Source organism: Rhodofomes roseus, assembly GCF_022264815.1.
Source record: "Rhodofomes roseus strain CIRM-BRFM 1785 chromosome Unknown C8Q71scaffold_21, whole genome shotgun sequence".
NCBI classification, from domain to species: domain Eukaryota; kingdom Fungi; phylum Basidiomycota; class Agaricomycetes; order Polyporales; family Fomitopsidaceae; genus Rhodofomes; species Rhodofomes roseus.
The window spans coordinates 380,230-398,876 of NW_025952977.1; the positions used below are offsets into that span (position 1 = coordinate 380,230).

General features: G+C 57.2%; 8 protein-coding genes across 8 annotated transcripts; 2 read left to right on the forward strand and 6 right to left on the reverse strand.

The window, feature by feature from the left end:
* Nucleotides 1-276: 276 nt before the first annotated feature.
* Nucleotides 277-1,529, reverse strand: C8Q71DRAFT_259855 (protein-tyrosine phosphatase-like protein). The gene is made up of 3 exons (XM_047917360.1): nucleotides 1,403-1,529; nucleotides 857-1,345; nucleotides 277-797 (listed from the first exon to the last, which is right to left on the reverse strand). Exons 2-3 carry the CDS (start codon nucleotides 1,205-1,207, stop codon nucleotides 375-377), a joined length of 774 nt encoding a protein of 257 aa, XP_047775499.1. The 5' UTR covers nucleotides 1,208-1,345; nucleotides 1,403-1,529; the 3' UTR covers nucleotides 277-374.
* Nucleotides 1,304-4,910, forward strand: C8Q71DRAFT_777172 (Cl-channel protein). Its single transcript, XM_047924693.1, has 20 exons — nucleotides 1,304-1,345; nucleotides 1,403-1,516; nucleotides 1,576-1,923; nucleotides 1,986-2,062; nucleotides 2,118-2,221; nucleotides 2,287-2,336; nucleotides 2,390-2,406; nucleotides 2,468-2,484; nucleotides 2,539-2,646; nucleotides 2,703-2,778; nucleotides 2,832-3,091; nucleotides 3,147-3,176; nucleotides 3,228-3,359; nucleotides 3,415-3,506; nucleotides 3,563-3,650; nucleotides 3,698-3,768; nucleotides 3,824-3,963; nucleotides 4,014-4,382; nucleotides 4,442-4,623; nucleotides 4,679-4,910. The coding sequence occupies exons 2-20, from the start codon at nucleotides 1,512-1,514 to the stop codon at nucleotides 4,802-4,804; spliced, it is 2,292 nt and encodes a 763-aa protein (XP_047775500.1). The 5' UTR covers nucleotides 1,304-1,345; nucleotides 1,403-1,511; the 3' UTR covers nucleotides 4,805-4,910.
* C8Q71DRAFT_777182 (S-adenosyl-L-methionine-dependent methyltransferase) lies at nucleotides 4,911-6,773 on the reverse strand. The gene is made up of 10 exons (XM_047924694.1): nucleotides 6,538-6,773; nucleotides 5,941-6,486; nucleotides 5,874-5,891; nucleotides 5,691-5,823; nucleotides 5,598-5,636; nucleotides 5,473-5,536; nucleotides 5,356-5,421; nucleotides 5,258-5,298; nucleotides 5,145-5,200; nucleotides 4,911-5,082 (listed from the first exon to the last, which is right to left on the reverse strand). The coding sequence occupies exons 2-10, from the start codon at nucleotides 6,303-6,305 to the stop codon at nucleotides 4,932-4,934; spliced, it is 933 nt and encodes a 310-aa protein (XP_047775501.1). The 5' UTR covers nucleotides 6,306-6,486; nucleotides 6,538-6,773; the 3' UTR covers nucleotides 4,911-4,931.
* C8Q71DRAFT_777201 (DUF185-domain-containing protein) lies at nucleotides 6,774-8,822 on the reverse strand. Its single transcript, XM_047924695.1, has 3 exons — nucleotides 8,282-8,822; nucleotides 7,901-8,224; nucleotides 6,774-7,848 (listed from the first exon to the last, which is right to left on the reverse strand). Exons 1-3 carry the CDS (start codon nucleotides 8,729-8,731, stop codon nucleotides 7,051-7,053), a joined length of 1,572 nt encoding a protein of 523 aa, XP_047775502.1. The 5' UTR covers nucleotides 8,732-8,822; the 3' UTR covers nucleotides 6,774-7,050.
* Nucleotides 8,823-8,898: 76 nt separating this feature from the next.
* Nucleotides 8,899-13,453, forward strand: C8Q71DRAFT_259966 (ARM repeat-containing protein). The gene is made up of 20 exons (XM_047917362.1): nucleotides 8,899-9,101; nucleotides 9,161-9,250; nucleotides 9,306-9,368; nucleotides 9,437-9,569; nucleotides 9,622-9,716; nucleotides 9,772-9,911; nucleotides 9,962-10,062; nucleotides 10,114-10,201; nucleotides 10,253-10,351; nucleotides 10,401-10,626; nucleotides 10,681-11,056; nucleotides 11,115-11,633; nucleotides 11,681-11,795; nucleotides 11,851-11,922; nucleotides 11,974-12,109; nucleotides 12,159-12,506; nucleotides 12,579-12,667; nucleotides 12,728-12,922; nucleotides 12,980-13,134; nucleotides 13,187-13,453. The coding sequence occupies exons 1-20, from the start codon at nucleotides 9,026-9,028 to the stop codon at nucleotides 13,212-13,214; spliced, it is 3,144 nt and encodes a 1,047-aa protein (XP_047775503.1). The 5' UTR covers nucleotides 8,899-9,025; the 3' UTR covers nucleotides 13,215-13,453.
* Nucleotides 13,454-13,740: 287 nt separating this feature from the next.
* C8Q71DRAFT_910090 (uncharacterized protein) lies at nucleotides 13,741-14,469 on the reverse strand. The gene is made up of 3 exons (XM_047929070.1): nucleotides 14,169-14,469; nucleotides 14,045-14,106; nucleotides 13,741-13,985 (listed from the first exon to the last, which is right to left on the reverse strand). Exons 1-3 carry the CDS (start codon nucleotides 14,211-14,213, stop codon nucleotides 13,859-13,861), a joined length of 234 nt encoding a protein of 77 aa, XP_047775504.1. The 5' UTR covers nucleotides 14,214-14,469; the 3' UTR covers nucleotides 13,741-13,858.
* C8Q71DRAFT_777211 (uncharacterized protein) lies at nucleotides 14,470-16,201 on the reverse strand. Its single transcript, XM_047924696.1, has one exon. The coding sequence runs from the start codon at nucleotides 16,058-16,060 to the stop codon at nucleotides 14,732-14,734; it is 1,329 nt and encodes a 442-aa protein (XP_047775505.1). The 5' UTR covers nucleotides 16,061-16,201; the 3' UTR covers nucleotides 14,470-14,731.
* Nucleotides 16,202-16,570: 369 nt separating this feature from the next.
* Nucleotides 16,571-18,197, reverse strand: C8Q71DRAFT_260240 (uncharacterized protein). The gene is made up of 3 exons (XM_047917365.1): nucleotides 18,069-18,197; nucleotides 16,685-18,013; nucleotides 16,571-16,627 (listed from the first exon to the last, which is right to left on the reverse strand). The coding sequence occupies exons 1-3, from the start codon at nucleotides 18,088-18,090 to the stop codon at nucleotides 16,614-16,616; spliced, it is 1,365 nt and encodes a 454-aa protein (XP_047775506.1). The 5' UTR covers nucleotides 18,091-18,197; the 3' UTR covers nucleotides 16,571-16,613.
* Nucleotides 18,198-18,647: the final 450 nt, after the last annotated feature.

Below are 18,647 nucleotides of genomic sequence, written 5' to 3' on the forward strand. Positions count from 1 at the left end.
AGGTCGCGTTGCGTGTCGGGCATGTCGAGTCGCGTCTCATCAAGTCGCGAGAGGCGCTGTGGGCCGAACGTGTCCACGTTCAGCTGCGAAGCGTTGAGTCGCAAGGGATTCTGCGGTGAGTCGTCGTTTAAACGTCTGCCTGGAGGTGCGCACCTTGACTGATGCTCTCGTCCGTTCATGCACAGCGTACGAGTGAAGACGTGATTACCGTGGACGACGTCCTGCTAGCTAAAGTGCGAATATAATGCTGGTGATACATAGGGATATACCGTCCGATGTGGGTAATGTCAGAGCAGATTCAGAACGCGATGTGAGGTAGTGATGGACACGACGACATGTAAGTGCCGGAGAGGGGATCTGATGCAGGACGAAAATCAACAACTATTCAATAGCTCTGCAACCTGCACTTCATTGGTCAGAGAAAGAGGTGCATCGGTAGTCTTGGGTGACTCCTCGGCTTTCGCGGATGTCACAGCAAGCGTCGATGTCGTCTGGAGGATCCGCGTTGCGTGCTCCGCTTTGTGTGAAGGCGCTGGAACGGACGTCCGCCAGAGGCGCAGTTTCCCGAGGCCCAACCCCAACCTTGGGTGCAGCTTCGGCGACTGTGACTTTGGTGCGTCTGGGTGTATTCGCAGGTAGTACTGCTCCAGCTGTTTCCGGAACCCGATGTTGGGGGAAACTACGGGACGCTTGGACGTAACGAAACCGATGGCGTCCAAAGCCGTCATGTTCGTCGTAGCAATTACATACGCACAAACGACGGTGGCAGAGCGGGACATGCCTACAACGCAGTGTACCTAGACCACATGCACCGATCGGTCATGGCCAGAAGGGTGAACGTAAACGACAAACGCACCAATACTGTATTTGTGTCGTTCTCTGCGAGAGCAGCTTTGATCCACTCTGTGGTCTCCTCGAGATAGGCGAGTATGTCCGCACCGACCTCGTCTCGTATCGGGACATGGAGGGTACTGAGTCCAAGGCCTTGTGGCATTTTCGGAGCCTCCTCCATGACGCTCAAGATATGTGTGACGCCCAGATCGATGAGCTGTGTGCGGTCGCGTGCGGTGAACATATTCGAGAGGTAAAGGCGCGGAACAATGAGGGAGGCCTGGCGGCCAAGCGTAAGGCGTTCACCGGGCGCGATGGTCGAGCCTGCCTTGACGACGAGCCACGGCGGGGTCCGGGGCGCGGTGAAGGACAGCATGGATCAGTGCCGCTGGGGATGATGGTGGTTGGGGACAAGATGGAGGCGGGAGAGGCCAGAGGACCTGAGGCGGTGGAGGGACATGGCCGTCGCGGACCTCGCCCAGACATTTAGTCGCCCGCAGATGGGGCGTCCGATCTAGCCGGAGGAGATCGGTTCGATTCGTTGGATCGTGGTACCGAACCTGCCACTTACATCGCTCGGTCACTGCTGTCCGCTGCGCTCGACGGCCTCGACGTAGCTACACCCGACGCGACTCCGTTGGACAGTCTACATACACGGGAAGGTTTATTCCTGAGACAACATGCGGCGAGTAACGAATGCGATGCTGAATGCGCTTAGAGCTAACCGTGACTGGTGCCATACAGAGGTTCACGACCACGGGTCAAGCCTCTAGACGGGCATGGACATGCTCACAATCCATCCGACTACGACGCAGAACAAGAAGGGCTGCTTGCAAATGGATACTCCACCGGACCTATCCCTTCTCCATTTCCACAGAAGGGAAAGGGACCTGCCTACGAAGAGGGCGGTGTGATCGACTGGCAACGTGAGGAGGCGGCCGAACGGGAACGAAAGCGCATACTCGCCAGTCACCGCGGCTTTCGAGGGTTGACAGCTAGGCTGGCAGACACGGGGAGTATGTGGTTGGTCATCATCCTGACTGGTTTGGGGATTGGAACTGCGGGGGCGTGGCTCGACGTGTTGGTGCGATGGTGCGTACAAGTCAAGTGTTACCGCGTCCGCTAACACATCAACGCGTCTTTTGTTTTGCTAGGTTGGGCGACCTACGGGACGGTCGGTGTGCGTACGGCTTCTTTTACAACCAAGTCATGTGCTGCAGTGGGCTGGATCGTGAGTGCACACATCCTAAGGTATTGGCGCGGTGCGCCGACGTATGGCGGTCTAGCGGGCGAGCTCTGCTACGAATGGCAGACGTGGAGCGAATATCTGAACATCAGATGGATACTGGTGCAGTCATTACTGCAATCTTCGGTATATATTCTGCTTGCGGTACGTGTTTGGTCGCATTCGTCAATCCAGTCGTCAGGCCAGTCATCTGAATATGTATCCTGTAGGTTGTGTTTGCAGGAAGTGCAGCCGCCCTAGTCAAATTCTACGCGCCATAGTGAGTATTTGAACTCTTCCTCCTCGGTCGCCATTCTCACATCCAGTTCCCAGTGCGTTCCACACCGGAAGTGAGTTCACTTTCAGCCAGTGTATGACGTCGAAGCCTGAATCGTTATGCTTCACCCCAAGTTCCTGAGATCAAGGCCGTCGGTATACAGTTCACTCTCAACCGTGGCAATCGCTCACCGAAGTCCTCGTAGATCCTCAGTGGTTACGTTCTAGACTCCTTCCTCTCACCATGGACCTTGCTCATCAAGGCGCTCGGACTGGCTCTAGCAGTGGCTTCTGGTCTATCCTTGGGCAAGGAGGTGCGACGTCTTTCGTACTAACTCGTGGTCGTACATGCTCAAGGGTGATATCGCAGGGCCCGCTTGTCCACGTCTCATGTTGTCTAGCACTTCTCCTGTCTAAGATGTTCAAACAGATCCACCGTAACGAAGGTACTCCTCCATCTTCTCAAAACGAACTCGCCCACTGACCCTCAACGCCACAGCTCGGAAGCGCAAGATGCTCGGAGCAGCAGCAGTCGCAGGGGTTTCGGTCGCCTTCGGTTCGCCCCTCGGCGGCGTGCTCTTCGGACTCGAGGAACTGGATACGTTCACGGGCGGTACAGATGTGATGTGGCGTGGCTTCGTGACGAGTGTTATTGCAGCGATGGCGTTGCAGTATATCGACCCGTTCGGGACGAGCAAGCTCGTGCTGTTCCAGGTGCAGATCACAGATGAGACAACGGTGTGGCGTGCCTTTGAGTTGGTGCGTACTTGGTGGGTGCAGGTGTATTGAGTGTTGATCCAGCGTTGCAATGTAGATTCCATGGCTGTTTCTCTCTGTTCTGGGGGTAAGTGCTTCCCCTTCATACTCTAGGACTCCTGTGCTCACGGTCGCCCAGGGGTTCCTTGGCTCGCTGCTCATCAAGCTAAATGCACGCATCGCTGTCTACAGACGGAACAGCATGCTGAACGACTGGCCAACGATCGAGGTCGTTAGTGTCAGCGCAATCACCGCCGCCGTTTGCTACCTGGTATGCTCTATGCTATGGCCTTACGGCGCTCCTGTTGACTGACCTGCACGTCCAGGTTGTGTTCCTCAGGGTGCAGTCATCCGAACTGGTCGCGAATCTGTTCATGGAGTGCGACCCTATCAGGGGAGACTGGCACGGTTTGTGCAAGTGAGCCGTTCTTGAGCTATTTGCAGCTTGGGGGTGTTCAGCTGACGGCATGCTAGCGCGACCGCCATCTGGGCGAATGTGTTCTTGCTCATCCTTACCGCCGGGACGAAGCTCGTCTTCACGGCGTGGACATTCGGTATGATGGTAAGTGTGCACCATGGGTACGTAGAACGATTTTCACCATTCTGTAGATCCCGGCCGGTATATTCTTGCCCACGATTGCGATTGGGGCTTGCCTTGGACGAGCCGTTGGCCTGATCACGTAGGTGCCCGACGTTCTGTACGGTAAATATAGACTGATGAGGTTGTGGCGACAGTCAGGGCCTGCACCGCGCATATCCTCACGCATGGATATTCTGGTCCTGTCCGCCAGAGCCGAATGCACGATGCATCTCCCCGGGATTCTACGCTGTCATCGGCGCATCCGCCATGCTGGGCGGAGTCACACGAATGACCGGTGCGTACCGCCCTTCAACTTAGGTTCCCAACGCTCACACCGACGCACAGTTTCCCTCGTCGTGATCCTCTTCGAGCTGACCGGTGCGCTCTCGCACGTCCTGCCGATCATGATCTCGGTGATGGTCTCCAAGTGGGTGGGGGACTACTTCGGGAAGGAGGGCATCTACTCGATCTGGATCGCGATGCGCGCGTACCCGTGGCTGCCCCCCTCCGAGTTCCGCGACAAGGGCGAGACCGCCGCGGACGTGATGAAGCCCGCGGCGGACCTCGTCGTCATCGCGGAGGACACGGAGGGCGGGTGCGAGCTCGAGGACGTCGACCGCGTCGTGAGGATGTATCGGTTCCATGGCTTCCCGGTCGTGTGTGGGGAGACTCTTGTGGGGTACGCGACGAGGGAGAACTTGCGGGCGGCGTTGGGTGAGTGACCGCTGCAGGTTGTTTGTGCGGGGCTGGCGCTGACTGGGCTGGCTGTGTAGACCCGCTTGTTCTGGAAGACGTCGCGTCGAGGAGAGGGCGCAAGTGCACGTTTGTGCCGCGCCCGGTGGAGCTGGAGTCGGAGTCGGAGCTGGTCGACTTGTCGGACGTGCTCGAGGACGCGGTGCTGCAGATGCGCCCGGAGATGCCGCTCGAGCTAATCGTCTCCACGTTCCAGAAGCTGGTGCGTACGCTGTGTCGTCGTTGTCGCTTGGCCTGACTATACTGTGGAACGACAGAATCTTCGGCATATCCTCTTCTCGCGGGAAGGCATCCTGTGCGGGATGGTCACCAAAACTGATGTCGTGCGCCTCTTCACGGCGAAGTTCCCCTACACGTCTGCGCTCTCCAGCAAGAGCTTGTGATTGACAAGACTCCTACGAGACTATGTTGCGGTATTTAACCTATCTTTATTGTACCTTCTGCGGGATTCGCACATGCTATCGACACCTATGGATTCTCTTTGCGATGCGTTCGTCGTCCGGCTGCTAATCAAGTCCGCACGATGTACAGGTAGTAGTGAAAGGCCTCGCCGAGGGCGCGGACCTCGAGGCTCGTGCCCGGGCGGGTGAGGTACCGTTTGCGGAAGTGCGGCTGGCCGAAGGTGAGGTAGATGAAGAGGCCGCCTGGTTTGCGGAGGACGCTGGTGGCGGCGCGGTGAGCTGTGACGCGTGACGGTCTGGGCTGGGGAGTTGAGAGACGTACCGGAGGACTTCGTCGACTTCGCGATTGCAGTTTTGGATGACTTCGGGTGGGGGATCCTGTGGAGTGGTGGACGGTGAGCGTGAAGACGGGGAGGGGCGGATGGATGTACCGACCCAGACATCCCCTTTGGCCGTCATCATCGCGTCCATGGTACCTGTGGATGCCCGTCGATTGCCAGTCAGACAAGCGAGATTGAAAGGATGGGGCGAACCTTTGTCGATGGCAACATCAAATGATTCCGACTCGAAGGTGAGATCTCGGATGTCCATCTCATGCCCTGAATTCCTCTCAATACGTGAAACGATTTGTGTGGAGACGGCGTCCATACATTCCATCTCTGGACGAGCTTCGGCGTGTTTGTGCTTCATTTTCTCAACGACGACAGCAGAGTACTTCGAGACCAGATGCACGCCGAATGAGTCGCACGCGATGTTGAGAGGCTCAGAAACATACGTCGGTGTTGACAATATTATTATAACCATCGTCATACATCTGACATACAACGTTTGCAGATGCAAAGAGGTGTACTGACGGTGATCTACGGACCTCTTCTGAAAGCTTCGAGTTGCCGCACCCCAGCATCAGGATCCTTGCTCCCTTGTCAGGGATCAATTCCCGGAGGATGTCCGCCACATCCGCGTATGACTTGAACCAGTCAAACGACACGTCCTCAGACTCCCTGGTGCACGATCGAGTTACCGCCGAACATCGCTTCACTGTGTTACTTACTGAGTGTATCTCTGGTCCCTGCGCAGATCACAAGGTGTATCTTCACTTCACAGCACTGCGAACGTACCAGTACTCCTTCGTGCCATACTGCTCGTTCTTCTGGGGGAGGACGTCTCTGGACATGGCTCGCAGCAGATGCAGGTCGCGGAGAAGAGAGATGCGCGGTCCGGAGCGCGCGACGCGAGATAGCCGCCTCTGTGCTTCGGCCGATCGCATCACATGGCGCGCCGGCTTATAATGCGGGGCAGCCGTGCGGGGCAGCCTGTGCACGCGTCCACCGCGACCATTCCCACCACAGCCCATCCAGTCCAACCAGAGTCCAACATGGTGAGTGCTTCGTGTGCGCGAGTCCGCTGCGAGGTCGCTGAGCGCGGCTGCACAGTCTGCATACCCCGCGTACGTGATGGGCGGCCTCTGCATCGTCGGAGGCATCACCGGCTTTGCCAGGACGCGCAGTATCCCGTCGCTGGTCGCGGGTGTTGGGTACGTCTCGCTCGTCTGTGAGCAGCGTCTGGCTCAGCCAACTGACGTCGGTATTGCAAGCGTGGGCGCGCTGTACCTCTGGAGTGCGGATAGCATCCGCAAGGGCACGCCAAATGGTCTCGAGGCCGCGCTGGGTGCGTCTCGCGCACGATCTCGCTTACATACTGTCTCACCTCGCAACACAGGCGCATCTGCTATCCTGCTCCTGTCCTCACTTCCGCGCGTCGCGAAGGGCCCCATCCCCGCCGTGCTCACCGCGACATCTACAGCCACCGCAGTGTACTATGGGAGGAAGGTCTACGCACTCCGGCAATGAGTCCCCTTGGTTCCTACGCAGTGCGTTGTACCAATGCGCTTGTATAACACCATGTGCTTCGTATCTCTGCAATTGCAATACCCCTGCTCTGTCATGCTAAGTATCCAGACCCCCGCGCCTTGGTTCTCGGCCGCGACTCGGGCGTTCCAGGACGAACCACGCTGCGCAGGAAGAACGCCGCGCCATATGCGTTGTGATGCTACGATGTGCGTCCGACGCAGTGTTCGTGCAGTCGAGACCCGGGACATCAGGCCGATGACCCTTGCCGTCGTGCGGACGTCTCGCCGGACAACCACACAAGATTAGTGACGTTGATGCCGTCTTCCTGAGTCTAATGTCCTGTCCCAATATGCTCTACGGCCAGCGAGTTCGTAGGTCTCAGAACAAAAACTTGACATTTTGGTACAAATTAAGGATAGGGTTCTCGCCATTCCGCAGACGCGTCTTGTTCAAGTTCGCGTATGTCGACATGAACTCCGCATGCGTGTACACGCTCGACTTCAGGTCGCCACCCGGTATACCCCCCGCGGACGCGACGCCGTCCGGGGAGAGCCTGAAGTTCTTCGGATGGTACGACGAGAAGAAGGTGCCGCCGAGCGCGAGCGGGGACGCGCTCGTCGCGAGGGGGGACGGGCCGAGGGGCGCCTCCGCCTCCGCGCGGGGGAGGGGCTGCGCGAGGATGTGCTCGTACATCTCGCGGAGGCGCAGAAAGTCGGTCGGGAAGAAGATGTCGAAGTAGCCCTGCTTGACGAGGAACGTCGTGCACGGCACGGTCGTGTTCCGGTAGCGCGTCTGCACGACGGGCGCGTTCACGCCCTCGATCGTGTTCGGCAGCGACGCGAAGTCCGAGAGGAGGAGGCGGTGCCGCGGGAAGTGGCTGCGGAGCGTGCGGAGGAGGCTGAGCAGGCGCGTGGGGATATACTCGGGCGCGGAGAGGTTCGGAGCGAAGGGGAGGTTCGCGTAGAACGTGCGGAACGTGCGCGAGGCCTTGAGCAGGCGCGGCAGCGGCGGCGGGTGCATCAGGTGCCGGCGGAGCGCGATGAACGCGGCGATGAGCGGGTCCGTCACGCGCGTGTAGTACGTGCTGAAGTCGCCGTGCGCGTCGATCGTGACGAGCCCCTGGTATGGCTCGAGCGTGCGCAGGTCGTAGCGGATCATGTCGTGCGCGAAGTTGTCCTACGCGCAACGCTCACTCGCAGGCCCTGCAGCGGATGGGGGGAGCACTCACGATGACCTCCATGGCGAGAAAGAAGCACGGCGCCGGCTCGCGCTTGGACCAGCGGAAGATGCTCTCGTTCGTCACCTCGACACATGCGTGCTTGCTGCAGAGCTTGTCGCGTTGCAGCTGCGCCAGGTTCTCGCTGATTTCGATAATCTTGTACTGCGTGCGGTCGTAGACCTCCGGGTAGCGATCTTGGATGTAGTCGAGAATGTCGAGCGCGAGGGTACCGTTGCCCGCACCAATTTCGTAGATAATGAAGTCTTCGTACGGGAAGTACTTGAGTAGATATTCAGAGACTAGACATTGCGCGATGGCTTGACCGTACCAGGGCTAGAGCATTTCCTGGGGTATGAGACTATAGGACCCAAGGTGTGCAGCAGCACTTACCTTGAACAGTTCCGTCGGTGTATGCCAGATCTGCCGCCCGGGCCCTTCACCGTCAGGACCATACTCGGCATACTTCCGCGCGACCACCTCCTCAAACTGCACCAAGTTCTTTAGCTTCCCAAACTGGACGGGCTCGATCGCCGTGAATATGTCGGCCTGCTTCGGGAAGTAGCCGTAGTGCGGATTGTACAACGAGTCCTCGATGAAGTCCCGCACGAGCATCTTGACGCGGCGCGGCGGCTCTTTGTAGGACTCGAGGTCGTTCGCGGTGACGCGCTTGTAGGTGGCGTGGTCTGCGTCGGGGACATCCTGGAAGGAGAGCCTGTTGTAGTTGATCTTCTCGTCGGCGGTCTTGCCTGTCGCCTTGTGCTTGGTGCGGGTCGAGAGGAGGGGGCGGAGGGTGCTACGACGGCATGCTTGCGTGAGACGCGTGCTGCTGGACGCGAGCATATGTCTCGAGCTGTGCGCGAAGCCCAGGCCTGCTGGCGAGTGGCAGCAGGGGATGTGGAGGTCGAGGACAGATGCAGGCGCGGACACTCGCTGTCCCGCCGCCAGGATCGTCCTCGCCCACGTGCCAGATGCACTCCAGATATTGGGCGCTTCTGACTTCGTGAGTCGTTCTGTCGATCTCTCAGTCCGAAGCGATCCTTGTATTGAACCGTTCGCCAAAGAAATAGGCAAGGGCTTACACAACGCCGCCAACGCTACCTCACGACACGCGAGCTCGAAGGGAGAGGGAACAGTATGGAAGCGCTCCAGCGGGTGGTACGGACATGGATCGCATCTGAGCAAGAGGAAGAAGTCGATGCGGCGGTCTCAGGTAAGCCTTGTCAATGTCATGCGACGAGACTAGCTCCCCCACACAACACTCTACGACAGAGATAACCAATGGTAGTGCGACTCTACTGGACCTCGTCAAAGCCTTGGGAGAATACCTCACCTCCGAGGAAGATGAGCTGAGGACGAAGGGTGATTCGCTCGCAAACCACCCGTCAATCACTGTATTTACATTTCGGAATGCTAGGTGTCGAGTTTCTCTCCCTTGTGATTGGGAAGTCTCCTCCAGAGAAGCTCAGTCGACAATCGGGTGCGCATCCTTCACCCTGAGTGCACAATCTCTCGTGCTCACCAAGTACGTTGGCCATGTACGTGAAGTCCGTGTGCTGGTGAGCTTCTACTGCGGAAAGCTGGACGATACCGAAACCATTATACCGGCCCTCAAAGGGCTCGTCTCTCTCACCGCCATGCCCGCCTTTGCTTCTACAGATGCAATCGAGGTCATGAATGCGTAGGTTATGAGCATGCTAGCATCTGAGGGTAGTACTCATCGTTTCAGATAGGCTTGTCAAGCATGTTCGGATGAAGGCGCTTGTTCAGTCACAACGATTGATGGTATACAAAATCGTCGATACGCTTTTAGCCAAGCATCGGGATGGTCTGTCATAACGGTTCTCCTATGCCGACATAGCGCTCATCTGTCCGTTTCACAGCACTCAAAAGCATGGGAAAGGAGTTCCTCTCAGGGTACATAGCACTTGCCGAGGGCGAGAAGGATCCAAGAAATCTCCTCCTGGCCTTCTCTATCGCCCGCGTTCTGTTGCTGGATTTTGACATATCCGCTCACATAGAGGTCCGTGACCAGTCTGAGAACCGTCTATCACAGGCTGATAGCAAGCGCAGGACCTCTTCAATGTCACATTTTGTTATTTCCCAATTACGTTTAGGCCACCACCGGATGATCCATACGGTATCACCACAGATGATCTCAAGAACGCACTGGGGTATGTGCGTTGGAGTTACATAATTGCTGCTCTGATTAACGGATTACTCAGTGCATGTCTCAATTCAACGCCTCAGTTCGGTCCCCTGGCCATCCCGCTGTTCCTTGAAAAACTCGCCGCAGGCACGCCGGCCACCAAGGCAGGCTGTTGTTCAGTCTTTGTATCGGTCACCTTCTAACTCTGAAGGCAGAGGGACACGTTGAAAGCTCTGGACAGTTGTCTCCCTGTCTATGGGCCATCCGTGGCGCGGACCCACGCGCGGAAGCTTTGGAACTCTCTCAAGTTGGAGGTAACGCTCATCACAGCGCCGCGATTGCTAAATGCTCATTAGCGAACAGATTTTCCAACCGACTGACAGCGTGACAGAACAAGCGGCCCTGCATACCACTCAGGTGCTCATCCGGACGATCTACGCAGGGAGCGAGAGCGAAGACCAGTCGAGCGAGGATATCCAGGGCCTGGCGAAAGACGCCTGTGAAGAATGCATTCAGATCCTGCGTGAGCCAGAGAAGAGTCAGGCGAAACCTGCGATCAAGATTATGTGTGCATTCATGGCGACTACACGTACGGTCCATCTCTCCCTGGCTGTAAATATGATACTGAGGTGCTTCGTTGCAGCCTCTGTTGCGCGCTTCACGCTCTCGCAAGTGACGCCGCACCTCGTCAGGCTCTACCTCAACCCAGACGAACTCCCAAACCGAGCGCCTACCCTCGGGCTGCTCGCCGATGTCGTTGCAGCAGCTCGGGACTCGATGCCGACGGATCCAGAAATCTTGCCTGCGGAGGAAGACACCCCACTCGCTCCGTACAAGGATGAGGTTCTCGGTGTTCTGACTGTAGGTCTGACCCCTGGTTCGTCAGTGCAACCGGCCCTCGATGGGTTGAAGGCGTTGGTGACCACTCGCGGGCTGTTGACGGATGAGGAACTCGGATTTGTGGTCCACAAGATCAACGAGCTGCTCCAGGACGGCCAGGAAGAGAACGAGGACATCAGGTACGCTGTATGCAATACTGGCCGGTCGCAATGTGTGCTGACACGATGGTCGTTTCAGCGACTCCGCGCTCGACCTGCTCACGACCATCTCCGCATCCGCACCCCGCCATGTCTCTGAGACGACGCTTCCCCTCCTCTTCAGTGCCCTCCCCGACCGTGCGCCTCCGCGCGACGCCCAGTCCGAACGGCTCAAATACTGGCGCACGCTCGCCTCCCTCACCAGGCTCTGCAAGCAGCCTGATCTCTTCGAGACTCTCGTCGTCAGGCTCCTCACGAAGCTCGACCTCATCTGTGTACCACCGCCCACTACCGCCGACGCCGCTGGGATGGACACGGAGCCGAGCGCGGCGTACGCACACTCGATCCTGCGCACGATCGTGGACGTGCTGAGTGCGAAGGTGGAGTTGGGCCACGCGGATGTGATCAAGTATATCGATAGGCTGGTGCCGCGGCTGTACCACTTGTTCATCTACTCGGCGCTGATGTCGAATGGGACGTACTTGGTCGCGACGGACCCGCGCCTTGTGTCTGTCGCGTCGCAGATCATCACGTTGGTCGTACAGACGTTGTCCGCTCAGTAGGTGTTTTGCAGAGCGGATGAACGGTGTGCTGATATTGGTGAAGGCGACAGGAGACTTTCGTCAAGGCACTATTTGCAGCGTACCACCGAGATGATGTCAAGCAACTCGCGGAGGGTCATCAGAAGATACCAACCGACAAATCATTCGGTCCATTTGCGGTGCGGCTATCACCCCTATAGTGCTGTCGTAACGCCGTTACTGAGTTTCGAACAGTCGAATGCACCTCCCGTGCAGAAGAATCTGCTTGCGCTGTATGCAGCAGCAATTACTGCACTACACAAAGAGGTCGGTTTAACACAAAATGCTCGTGCACTCGCTCAAATATTGGATTGGCAGGTCGCACTTCCTGATCCAGGGGAGGGGCCTTTATTGAACCAGCTTCTCCTTTGGTCCGTCGTTGATGCAGACAATATTCTGCAAAGAGACGCAGCAGCTCACGCGATCGCTTCAATCCTCAACAAGCGGACGGAAGGTACGGGTTCCAGACATCATCTCCTCATCCCTCGCTGAATATCGTCTAGGTCTATCAACGTTCCTCGAGGAGAGGCTCGATCTCTTCTGGAAGGATGAGGTGGTCACCTCTGAGCGGCCGCCGGAGGCTCGTCGCCAGGCTATCTCAACGTGGACATGGATGACGAAAGCGCTGCTCGTGAGGGGGGATCCTCGCGGGGCAGACCTTGTTGACCGCCTCTTTGAGCTGTTCGGAGATGACAAGGTCGGCTGGGACGCAGCGCGGGCGGTGGGCGGGGCAGTCGCCACTGACAAAATACTCACCAAGAAGAATCACGCTGTGATCAAGTTCCTGTATGCTCAGAAGTATTGCAACTCGGTATTGCCGAGGATCATTGAGGGAGCAAAATCATCGGAAGGTATGTATCGCCGACCACCCACCCATCCTCTACTGTTTATCCTGTATGATCTATTTTTCACACACTCTACAGATCCACAGCGGCAGAACGCGTACCTCGTGGCCTTGACATCCCTCATCAAGTCTGTCCCTAAGACCGTCTACGCTCACCAGATGCCGACAGTGAGTCGTTATCAGCTATACAAACCTTGTTCACTAAGACTCACTTTTGCGTTTTCACAGTTGATGCCGCTCCTTCTCCGCGGACTCGACCTGCCTGACTTCGAGATCCGAGCAAGCGTCATTGACACACTTCTCGCGACCGCCGAGAGCAGCTCATCATCAAATGCGAAGGAGAACGGTATCATCGCAGAACACGCGTCCAGCTTGGTGTCGACGATGCTCAGAAACAGTATGATCAAGGAGATGCCCTCCATGGTGGGTAACGAGTTCCATTGCGTACACCAGGAACTGACGTCCCCGACCTTCTCGCAGCGTGTCAGAGTCGCTGCTTTGCGATTCCTCAGTGTCCTCCCAAGTGCTGTGCGATACGATGTCCTGCACCCGCAAAAGGCCACTGTCATCCGCGAGCTATGGAAGGTGCTGGATGATCCCAAGAAAGCAGTCAGGAAGGAAGCCGTGGAGGCACGGTGAGTGCTACGGACAAGGGGCGACTAATCATTTGACTGAAAATATCGTCAGGACAAATTGGTACAAGTTCAGCGGTTAACTTCCAACCCAATCGCAAAGCAAAGCCGATAGCGAATGTAGTAGCTACCAACAAATCTGTATCGATAGAGCGCATACCTTGTAAACGTCCACATGCCATACGACGGTTTGGGCCAATCGTGCGACTGCTCGAGGTGCTATCTGATACTGTCTGATATAGTGAACTCATAGGCTTCAGTCAGCATCCGCATACTATTAGTGCCTTCGGCCTCTGGTAGGGTATGTCTGTTGAGAGGCACTACTGGTACTGTAAGACATCGTCTCAGCAGCAGCCTCACTGTTGAGTAGATAAGGAAGGCCGCAGTGCCTCAAGCAAGTCATCAAATGCACGATGCTGCTGCGTTGCGTTCCCCGAGCATCGCTGACTATCGCGTGGCTCGATCCCAAACGGACGCGTACGCGTCGCGGTAACAGACGTTCACGTGACCGTGTTTAGTGGCACCGAGACTCAAGCACCGAACGAGGTGACGTGAAATAAGTACTCACCCTGACGGGCAGTGGTTTGGCTCTCATATCACACATAGACAGCAAGCGAATCAGCTGGTTGAATTCACGACCATATAGCGATAACACCCGTCATGACTCAAGCGGTCAGGAACATTACACGTAACACATCGTCCGTCGGACTCCGTCCACCGCCAGGAATCACTTCGAGCCTCCAGTTCCAGACGACTTTGTCACGTTGCCGCTGGGCGAGGTGTACTGGGAGTACCCGTTGCCGGTGTCGTAGTACGTGGAACCGTTCGAGTTCTTGTAGTAGTAGCTCCCATCCCTGACGACCGCGGTGAGTACAATCACAGCGAGCTCGAGTCGGATGGCAAAGTAGCTCACGTATTCGAGTAGTGGTAACCATTACCACTGCTGCCGTAGTCGCGGCTACAGTAGTGGTTGCCCTACGTATACATAAATTGGCTGTAGTTAGCGACACGCGTAGTAGAACACACCCTCCACGCACCTGGCTATTAGTGCCGCTGCTAGTGGTAGTGTAATCCTTAGGCATATTGGATATGATCAGGGGGGAGGGTGCTAACGCAGGCTATGCCCTGACCGGAGTAGGTTGTGGTTCAGAACAAAGAGCGACAGTGTGACGGGTTCACTTATATAGGGGAGCTCTCGACCCTAGATCCAGGAGTCCGATACCCCGAGTCAGTGGCACAAAGCAGCGGGCACTAATTGGGCATAGCTCCAGTCCTAGCCCGTTTACCCTTAGACTGACGACAGTCTAGATCCTAGACTAAGATAGGCATTCCGAGTCACTGCAGCCCATGGCCAAACACGCTCGTTCATACGGAGTACTCACGGTGGAGATCATCACACCCACAGTATACGGCGCTGTAGCTGGTATCAATCCTGACCATACAAGTTCACTACAACAGTAGGATGTGCGACGAGAGCTGTACTTAGCGATCGTGGATAACGTTAAGTGCCAAAGAACGACTATGATGAGATGCATTAGTAGATCAACCTGCTATGCGTACGCGATACACATCCTCCACAACGAAATCTAAGCAATGCCGTCTACGCTGCAGCAGCCATGATCTGCTGTGTCTTCTGGTTCGCCTCGGCAAGAGCCTTCTCGAACGCTTGAAGGTGCTCCTGTACGAACTTCCTCCCATCCACCCTTCTATATGACCGTGGTGTCTCCTCGTTTGGTGTACCAATCTCGATACCAGACTCCCACTGCTCGATCTTCACTCGGCTGCGCTCCGCGCTGTCCCACTCTGTCCTCCATTCCGTAAGCTTGTTCTTCAGCGCGCGGATCTTCCGACCCGCGTCTGTCGTGGCGGCAGCGTTCACTTGTGTGTGTTCTGATATGGTCGCGAGAGACGATACTGCGGCGGTCGTGAATGTTCGAAGGTAGGCGAGATGTGTGATGGTGTTTGCGGGAGTCGGGGTGCCGTTCAACGGAGGAGGGGGAGGGAAAGTCGCCTTGACCGGTGTTGTTGAGTACGCAGACTCGTATTCGTCCTCCTCGGTGTCTCCTAGCCGTTCCCGGTCAGGGTCGACCTCCCAATCACTCGCAGCCGCAGAACTCGTGAAGGAATCCTCGTTCACAGGCTCGAGGTCGCGCCGGGGCTCCGGAGCTGGAGCTGGCTCGTCGATCATCTTCTCCAGCACGTCCAATTGACCGAGCACCTCGGTGCCGTTCACCTCTGCCGCGATCTTCCTGAACTCTCGCTCGCACACGAGAAGCTCCCGCACCTGCTCCTCCCGATCCCGAGTGGTGTCGTTGATGCGACGTATCATGTCCGACGCGAGGCCCTCGATGTTCGCGTGGTCTGACTCGAGGCGACGAAGCTGCGCGAGGAACTTCTCCGTGTATTCCAGGTCCTGCGCCAGGATCACCATAGGGTCCTGTTCGGGTTGCCGCTTCTGCCGTGGTGAGGTAGGGCTCGTTAACGCGGGATCGACCTCGGCCGGCTCCGCCTCTGCGAATTGCGGCGCTGCCTGCTCTACTTCTTCCCTGTCTGCCTCGGGGGTGAGCTCATCCTGCAGCGATTGACCCGCCCCGTCGTATTCGTTGGCACCCTCTGGTGGCTCGTCTATGCCCTCCGCTCCCTCGTCGTACTCTATGCCAAATTCCTCCGCAAGAAGCATCGACCCTGCACTGGGCTCGGGCATCAACGCCACTGCCAATTCGTGCGCAAGCGAGTGTCTCCCCGTTGCTCCTTCATCTCCGAGTGCATCCGCGAGGCTCGAGCCTGCGCGTAGCGAGGTAGACGACTTCCGTCCGTTGAGACTTAGGCTTTGTCGAGATGGTGACTTGCGCGGAGTAGACGACCCGGCTGAGAGGAAGCGAGAGCTCGTTGCGCCGTGGCTGTCATCATGGTCTACTGAAGGTGGCATCTGAGAGCTTAGCGATGGATCTGTAAGCAATGCGACGGACGCTAGAACGAAGGAATGAGGCCAAGGTCGCTGTTGTCGTGGGCGTCGCGGTAGTAACTCTGCTCCTGCCAAATGGGGCAGTAGGAGGGCCCTCACGTGGTCTGTGGCTGAACCCTAGGTCCCAGGCCCTGGGCCAGGACCCGTATTTATGCCAAACTTGACTGGAACCTCACTGTCTCGGACACACATTATGGTATGCAACTTCATCTGGAATATGGAATACGAAGTATACTAGCCTACACAGGTATCGTCTACCAATCAATCATTGTACATTCACACCGTGACCTCATTCAAGTTCAAGTTCATGCAGCTGTAGGTCCTACCAGTCACTACTAATTTACGGTCGAAAGGCGGAATCGATACCTATAGCAAGGCCGTCTTCAACTCTCCGTCAAGCACCCCCGCAAGCGCTCCATCGAAGTCCATGATCTGCATAATGCTCCGTACGTCAGGCTGCGTCATCAGGAGCGCTTTAATGGGCTCGCGTGCGAGGATTACTGGTTTCCATCTCGCACTAGACGGCTCCCGCTGCCAGTCAATAGCATCGTCGAAGGAGATCCGCTTGGCTTCTGGGCATGCGCGCACCAGGTACTGTGCTATCATCTTGTGCTGCAGCGGCAGGTTCAGCTTCCAAGCTGCACTGACGAAACGCAGGTCTAAGCCTGTCAACTTCGAGGTGCGACCTGCGGCGCAGATGTCTCGGACAACCTGCAGAGAAGACCGTCGGCTCAGCATACGTCGGCACATGCGCCCATGGCTCACTCACCTGCTCGAGAGGCGTACTGTAGGTGAGGAGATCGAAACAGATGGACAGATTAACCAAGGCAGGCGCGTATTGGTGCACAGGATAGTGATAGAACACCCACGCCGGTATCTCCAACTCCCGCAGTTGCGAATGTCGGAGGGGTATCAAGAGCCGAATATCCGTAGTCTGGCTGGGGCAGAACCAATCGCAGATATCGACAACGCTCAGGCGTGACACGGATCCACCGGGGTATAGAACGGGAAGAAGGCTGAGCGGACACCGCAGTGCCTGCAACGCCGGTAAGGAAATCTTGGGTGGCACTGCCTGCGGCGCGGCCTCTTCACCTGCCTCCATAGTGCTCACCAGCGACAGATCCGAGACGGTACTCGCGTCCGCAAGGACCCGGAACAGGTCAGCGGAGTCGTTGGGATCAAAGGGGACGTCCAGCAACTCCAGACGACTCGCCGAGATGCTCTGCAAGATTGCGCGTGCGAGTGGCCACTCCGTCACCTTCAATGACCGGATGGAGGCTCCCTGGACCATAGATGATAGCGCCGGAATGTATTGGTCCACGCCATCAAGGAGGAAGGCATCGAAGTGTTCGAGCTTCATCGAGTACTGCAAGGGCTTGCAGCGCCCCGTCAGCGGCGCGAAGATGCAGTGCCTGATGGACAAGCTGCGGAGATGCTGTAGGGACTTCATCGTTATGAAGAAGTCCTGCGAAATGGCTGCTTGCACGAGTGTTAGATCGCGCAAATTTGGAAAGTAGGTGATGATTTGGGAATGCCGCCACGAAGGCGACTCGGTCGTGGCGAGGTGGCGCCCGCTCTCCGTGGAGGCGCGGCCGCGAAGATGGAGTTCCCTGACCATGGCGGCTAATTCGACAGCTGCCTTGTCTCCCCTCGCGAGCTGCTTCAACCATGCCGTACGCGCGGCGTGTGTCCGCTTTAACTCCTTGGCCAGCGGACTCGCAAACGTCAAGCGTGCGAATAGCTTTGGCGTGGCGAGGTTGGCGAAGAGTCGGCAGACGAGGTTCAGATTGGAAAGCACTGATTTGTACCCCGCGGACGATCCGTCATCCACCCCGTTGACAATCTCCTCCAGGATCAGCATGTAGACTTCGTTGGGTAAGGATACCAGATGCCTCTGGCCGTCGATCCGGACTGGACCTGGAGTGTGGCGACGGTCTTATCACCAACTCATTCACGGGGTCAAAGCACTCACTGCATGAAGTACGGACTGCCATTGCTACGGGGGGACAGGTCTGGAAGACGCCACAGGACGGGATGCGAAGGTTCAGGGGACAAGCTCAGCATCGCTGGCGGCGGGCGAGCCTTTATGAAGCTGGGCGGGCGCGTAACGAATTCTCAGCGCGTTGCGCTGGCTTACGCCGGCGCCTCTGTGCGTTCTCCATAGTGCGCGCGCGTTTACCACGGAGCGCAACACAGGAGAGTACATATGGCATGGCTGTCCGGGATCCGGGCGTCACTGACAATTGGCATCGCCCCTTCTCTAGGTCCCCGATTGACGCCAGACCAGGCGCTCCCTCGTTTGGCTTCTGACAGTGATACCTACACCGCGTCTCCACGGTCCCGCACGCTCTCTACGTCCCCTCCTCCGGCGGCACAATGCGCAAATATAGCTTCTTCCCGCCGTCAGTCGCTGCGATGTGGCCGTGGCGTGAGGCGCCACCCACGGGCGTCACTGCTCGTGGGTTGAATGAGACGGGTATCATGATGACGGTTCAGCGGCCTCTAGCAGACGTGCCTCTCAATCTGTGTAATGGAGTCCTGCGTCTCATCG

Bases quoted from the DNA above. Each gene is read 5' to 3' on its own strand.
- C8Q71DRAFT_259855 (XM_047917360.1), bottom strand. From the start codon at position 1,207: ATGCTGTCCTTCACCGCGCCCCGGACCCCGCCGTGGCTCGTCGTCAAG. The intron at 798-856 runs GTGCGTTTGTCG...CATGTGGTCTAG, and splicing joins ACGACACAAATACAGTATTG to GTACACTGCGTTGTAGGCAT.
- C8Q71DRAFT_777172 (XM_047924693.1), top strand. The intron at 2,647-2,702 runs GTGCGACGTCTT...GTGATATCGCAG, and splicing joins GTCTATCCTTGGGCAAGGAG to GGCCCGCTTGTCCACGTCTC. The intron at 3,964-4,013 runs GTGCGTACCGCC...ACCGACGCACAG, and splicing joins CGGAGTCACACGAATGACCG to TTTCCCTCGTCGTGATCCTC.
- C8Q71DRAFT_777182 (XM_047924694.1), bottom strand. From the start codon at position 6,305: ATGCCTCCGACGATGCAGAGGCCGCCCATCACGTACGCGGGGTATGCA. The intron at 5,637-5,690 runs GTCCGTAGATCA...GTTGTATGTCAG, and splicing joins ACTCGAAGCTTTCAGAAGAG to ATGTATGACGATGGTTATAA. The intron at 5,537-5,597 runs GTATGTTTCTGA...CTGGTCTCGAAG, and splicing joins ATAATATTGTCAACACCGAC to TACTCTGCTGTCGTCGTTGA.
- C8Q71DRAFT_777201 (XM_047924695.1), bottom strand. From the start codon at position 8,731: ATGCTCGCGTCCAGCAGCACGCGTCTCACGCAAGCATGCCGTCGTAGC. The intron at 8,225-8,281 runs GTAAGTGCTGCT...GAAATGCTCTAG, and splicing joins CACCGACGGAACTGTTCAAG to CCCTGGTACGGTCAAGCCAT. The intron at 7,849-7,900 runs GTGAGTGCTCCC...CGTTGCGCGTAG, and splicing joins TTCTCGCCATGGAGGTCATC to GACAACTTCGCGCACGACAT.
- C8Q71DRAFT_259966 (XM_047917362.1), top strand. From the start codon at position 9,026: ATGGAAGCGCTCCAGCGGGTGGTACGGACATGGATCGCATCTGAGCAA. The intron at 9,369-9,436 runs GTGCGCATCCTT...ATGTACGTGAAG, and splicing joins GAAGCTCAGTCGACAATCGG to TCCGTGTGCTGGTGAGCTTC. The intron at 11,057-11,114 runs GTACGCTGTATG...TGGTCGTTTCAG, and splicing joins GAAGAGAACGAGGACATCAG to CGACTCCGCGCTCGACCTGC.
- C8Q71DRAFT_910090 (XM_047929070.1), bottom strand. From the start codon at position 14,213: ATGCCTAAGGATTACACTACCACTAGCAGCGGCACTAATAGCCAG. The intron at 14,107-14,168 runs GTGCGTGGAGGG...ATGTATACGTAG, and splicing joins GCAGCGGCACTAATAGCCAG to GGCAACCACTACTGTAGCCG. The intron at 13,986-14,044 runs GTGAGCTACTTT...CGCGGTCGTCAG, and splicing joins GGTTACCACTACTCGAATAC to GGATGGGAGCTACTACTACA.
- C8Q71DRAFT_777211 (XM_047924696.1), bottom strand. From the start codon at position 16,060: ATGCCACCTTCAGTAGACCATGATGACAGCCACGGCGCAACGAGCTCT.
- C8Q71DRAFT_260240 (XM_047917365.1), bottom strand. From the start codon at position 18,090: ATGGCAGTCCGTACTTCATGCA. The intron at 18,014-18,068 runs GTGAGTGCTTTG...GCCACACTCCAG, and splicing joins GGCAGTCCGTACTTCATGCA to GTCCAGTCCGGATCGACGGC.